Genomic DNA, 4497 nt, shown 5'->3' with positions numbered 1-4497 from the left:
TGCTCCACAGTGAGGTTTAGAACCATGAATTTTTTTTTAAATATTTATTTAGTTAGTTAGTTAGTTCTCGGCGGACACAACATCTTTGTTGGTATGTGGTGCTGAGGATTGAACCCGGGCCGCACGCATGCCAGGCGAGCGCGCTACCGCTTGAGCCACATCCCCAGCCCTAGAGCCATGAATTTTTAAAAGGCGTCCTGTTTCCCCTCTCGCTCGGCACCCTGCTCGACAGTGTGAGCGTTTCTGGGCTCAGCCAGGCCTGGTGGCTCCCATGCAGAGCCAGGCCTGGCACCTTGACCCATTGGTGGTCCTGAGGGGGCTTCCTCCACTGCAAAAGCCCGGCAACATGAAGGGTGTTCATGTCCTCCACTTTGCACCCTGGGCCCAGACTTGGGGCACGGTGGCTTGAAGGCTGGGACAATGAACAAGCAGGAGGGGCCGGGGCAGGCCGGGAGGACCTGGAGACGGCCCATTTGCACGCACCGTGTTGTCCTTGGTGAGTGGATTGAGAGGAGGCCGCGACTGACCACACCTGAGACTCCCCCAAGACCAGCCGGGTGCCATCCCTCACACTGCAGCAGGGCAGGGCCTGCTGTTGCCCGGGGCTGTTGTGGCCCACAGGGCATCTCAGCGGGGGACGGGGGTGGGCACGGGGTGGGACAGCGAAGGCCATAAAGGAACAGAAAGCCGGGTCCCCTTGGGCAAGCAGGCTCGCTTTATTTCACCAGCAGGACGGAGTTCTTCCTCTTGTCCCAGGCAGGACGGAAGACCCTGAAGAGTAGCCCGGCCAGGGCCAGGACAAAGACCATGAGCAGCATCAGCTTCAGCCCCTTGAGGACAGAGTTGGCCTCCTTGGGCGGGACCAGGACCTTGCCCACCTTCCACTGCTGTTCCTCCTCCTTGTTCTGCTCCTCCAAGGCCTCGGGACCCATCACGGGGCTGAACTGGGCCATGAACTCCTGGTGGACGTAGCACTTGTACGTGGCCGGCTGGAAGATCTGCAGCTGCCTGCCGCCGGTGGAGGTGTCCAGGACGGTGTTCATGTCCTGGCTGACCAGTTGGCCCCGCCAAGTCAGGGGGATGCCGTTGACTTCCCACATGATGGGCCTGCGGGGAGGACAAGGTCAGTGCCACGCCCCGAGAGGAAAGGCGCTGCCTCTACAGGGAGGTGGCTGGGCGGTGAACAGGGGAGGGCGGGGCTGTCTTGGGAGCCCCAGAGCGCCACCCCTTCCTGGCTGGGTGACCTGAGCCACAGCCTCCTTCCTCCTCTAACCATGGAAACACAATCAAGCATCACACCTTTCATGGAGTTATTTGGAGACATCAGCAAGACCACTCCCTAACTGGTCCCCTGTGTCCCCTCACCTACCTGACTTCACCTCCTCCCCTCCCCCGAGTCATCTGCCCATCCCACAACATGCCCAGGGCGTCCAAAGAACAGACGGTGTCCCAGATGTCCCTCAGACATGCTGGGTGCCCTCTGCCTCAGGACCTCTGGCCCAGCTGTTCCCTCTGCCTGGAACGCTGTTCCTTGCTCGATCCACATGGTTCCTTTGCCTCCTTTTGGTCTTGGATGCAATGGCATTGTCTCAGAGAGGCCTTCCCTGACCCATTTCCAATTTCCATGTCCTCCTCTCCCTTTGACTCTTAACATCATCTAAAATATTGTGTTTTATTTCTTCTGAAATAAAAACACAGTGGTTGCTGCCAGAGGGCGAGGGCGTGGGTATGTCTGCTCAGTACCGGGTCCCAGGCCCTGAGGGCCGTGCTTGGCACATCAGGGAACAGGCCCCCAGCAAGGCTGGTGCAGCTGTGGTGGAAAGACAGAGTAGACCAGGCGACAATATCCCAGTCTCCTCATGAGGTCAAGACCCAGCGGTGAGCCCTGGACTGTCACTGGCCCTCTTAAACATCACAATGACATCCTGGGGCTGGGGTCAGCCAGGCCTCAGATGCTGACCACTCCTTCCCCCACCAGATTGATACCCTCCCCAGGATATCAATTGCCGAGATAATTAGGTAAAAACGAGGTCATGCTGGGGTAGGGTGGAGTCCTCCTGGAAGAGGAGGCTGGACAGGGAGGTCAGACCTACAGGAAGAAGGCCGAGCGGCAACGACGGCCAGATGCAAGGACTGGAGCAACACGGGGACAAGCGTCAGGATCTCTGGCTACCACCAACCGCCGGGAAGAGGCAGGGAAGGACTGAGGAGGAGCCCGGCCCCACAGACACCTGGGCTCAGACTCCCAGCCTCTGGGAGGGCGTGAGAATAAACATCTGTTGTCGTAAGCCACCCAGTTCAGGGTACTTTGTGCATCACGAATGTGACCCCAGCCTACGGATGAGGAAACTGAGGCTCCGAGGGAAGCCCTGGGCCCAAAGTCACCAAAGTCTGGAAAATGGCAGAATTGGGTTGGGAACTCAAGGTCGGCGGAATCCAGAGCCCAAGATCAAAATCTCACCAGAAAGGCCGTCCCCTCCGTCCACTCGGTGCCTTAGAAACAAGGGCCTGTGGTGGTCTCTCTGTGCCGTCCCTCCCTTCTTATCTCATTCCCTGGGCCTGGGACCTGGGAACTCCTCAGGTGACACGGAGTAGGTCTCCCAGAGAGGGAGAGGGCTCCGCACTCCGTTCCTGCCTTCGTGAACTGGGCCGGTCTCAGGAAAGAGGCCGTGGCTTTTATACTTAGAGGAGGAGAGAGGGGGACAACAGGGTCCCAGAGCGAGGGGGAGGAATGGAAGTCACAAGTGGACCATACAAGAGGACCCAGTGCAGGTGCTGAGGCCAGATCCCACAGAGCTCGTGTCTGCCCAGGCCCGAGATGCAGATCAGGCTCCACCTGACCGTGGCCCCGGGCCATCAGGAGCTGCCCGCCCTGGGTGTCTGCAGAGGGTAGGAGGACCCCCAAGGCCAATCCTCATTAAAAAATGACCTCCTTGGTGTCCCCACCTCCTGAGGCAGGAGGGTGGAGTGGGAGAGGACATTGTCCCGGGGTGGCCACCGATGCTGCCACCCGATGATGGGGGAGGGGTGGGAAGCGGGGATGGGAAGAGGAGGAGGCGCGCAGATTTCCCAGGGTCTCAGGGCAGGAAGGCCAGGACATGAGAGTAAGCTCTGGGAAACGGGCACTGGAGGACAACTGGGGGCCACTGTCCTGTCCTCTAGGGCCTTGCTGGCCCTTCTAGATGGCTCAGGGCCTCTCAGAAGCAACCCACCCCCATGCCCAGGTTCTTGGGCAGCCCATTGCTCTGCCAGGGCTCCTCCCAGCCCACTCTGGCCACCTGGGCTGTGTCCCCTGGGCTCAAGCCTGAGGACCCCTGAGCTGGCCAGGCCGGCCTGCACAGAACCCCTCCCTCCCTGCACAGAGGAACCACAAAGACTGCCCGGCTGGAGGAGCCCGGCTGGAGGAGCCCGGCTGGGGGCCAGGACAGAGCTGGTGACCAGGTCCTATCACCTGTAGATGGATCCCAAGGAGCAGGTGAGCCACAGAGCTTCCGACTCCTTGCTGAAACTGAAACTGTCAAAGACCGTGTACTCATGGCGGTAGGAGCGTTGAGGGTCGCAGGGCACGAAACAGGTCTCCACCTGCATCTCGGGCCGCAAGCGGTTGGACTTCAACTTGGCCTGTCCCAGAAAGATCCCACAGGGGACGGGCTCCTCCTGGGGCTCCTGGATGTAGCAGTAGCCCAAGCGCTTGCGCTCCCCGGGCACGTCGCAGCGGTTACAGTCCTGCCAGGGCTCCCAGTGCGTGAAGACCCTCTCCTGACGACCCAGTTCCAGGGACGCGTTGTGCAGGGGATCTTGGTCCAGGCTTTTGTGTGTGATGTGCAGGGAGCTGACATCCTGAAAATCAATCTCGTACTGTGTCTCTTGGGTGCCATTCTGGTTCCAGCAGCTGTAGAGGCCGGTCTGGGAGGGCAGTGGGTCTCTAATGAGAAGGTGACCTACGGGCGTCGTGACCATATTGGAAACACTGGTGTTGGTGGTGGTCCAGCCACTCCTGGTCTGCAGGAAAAAGTAGTACCAGTGTGCCCCAGCAGAGCTGCATTGCAGGAGTACGTCGTTGCCGGACAGCAGGGCCTTCTGGCATTGCTTGCCATGGGGACAGCTGACAAATTTGTAGATCCCCCGCACCGGGACAGCAAAGCTGAGCAGCAGCCACAGGGTACTCAGCATGGTGGACTGAGGCTGTGGCAGCGGGCTGAGCCCCACTCTGGTCATTGTGAGGTCACTCACAAACTCAGACCTCAGCCCTGAGCAGCAAGATGAATGGCAATCTACCGCAGGGGGCTGTGAGGTCACCATCCCCTTTTGATTTGTGTCCAGTTGACAACCCCATTTAATTTCTGTTCTCAATCTTCTGTTTTGCTGAGTCAGGAAGAAACTTAATTGATCTCTTCAGGGTTTTCCCTACCACCTACCTCCTCTTGGCTCTCCCAAGAGGTGAATTTACATTGCCAGGGATGGTCAAGAATTTTAGAGTGTCACACGCGAACACTC

At 59.1% G+C, this 4497-nt stretch overlaps 1 protein-coding gene across 1 annotated transcript; it reads right to left on the bottom strand.

Moving 5' to 3' along the window:
* Nucleotides 1-716: 716 nt before the first annotated feature.
* Nucleotides 717-4173, bottom strand: LOC308637868 (protein FAM187B-like; the record flags this gene model as incomplete). Its single annotated transcript, XM_081274717.1, has 2 exons — nucleotides 717-1107; nucleotides 3452-4173. 2 exons carry the CDS (start codon nucleotides 4171-4173, stop codon nucleotides 717-719), a joined length of 1113 nt encoding a protein of 370 aa, XP_081130843.1.
* Nucleotides 4174-4497: the final 324 nt, after the last annotated feature.

This window comes from Spermophilus citellus (genome assembly GCF_964194105.1).
Source record: "Spermophilus citellus genome assembly, chromosome: 18".
NCBI lineage: Eukaryota > Metazoa > Chordata > Mammalia > Rodentia > Sciuridae > Spermophilus > Spermophilus citellus.
Note: the sequence above shows the minus strand (reverse complement) of the source record. Positions and strands in the feature narration are given on the sequence as shown.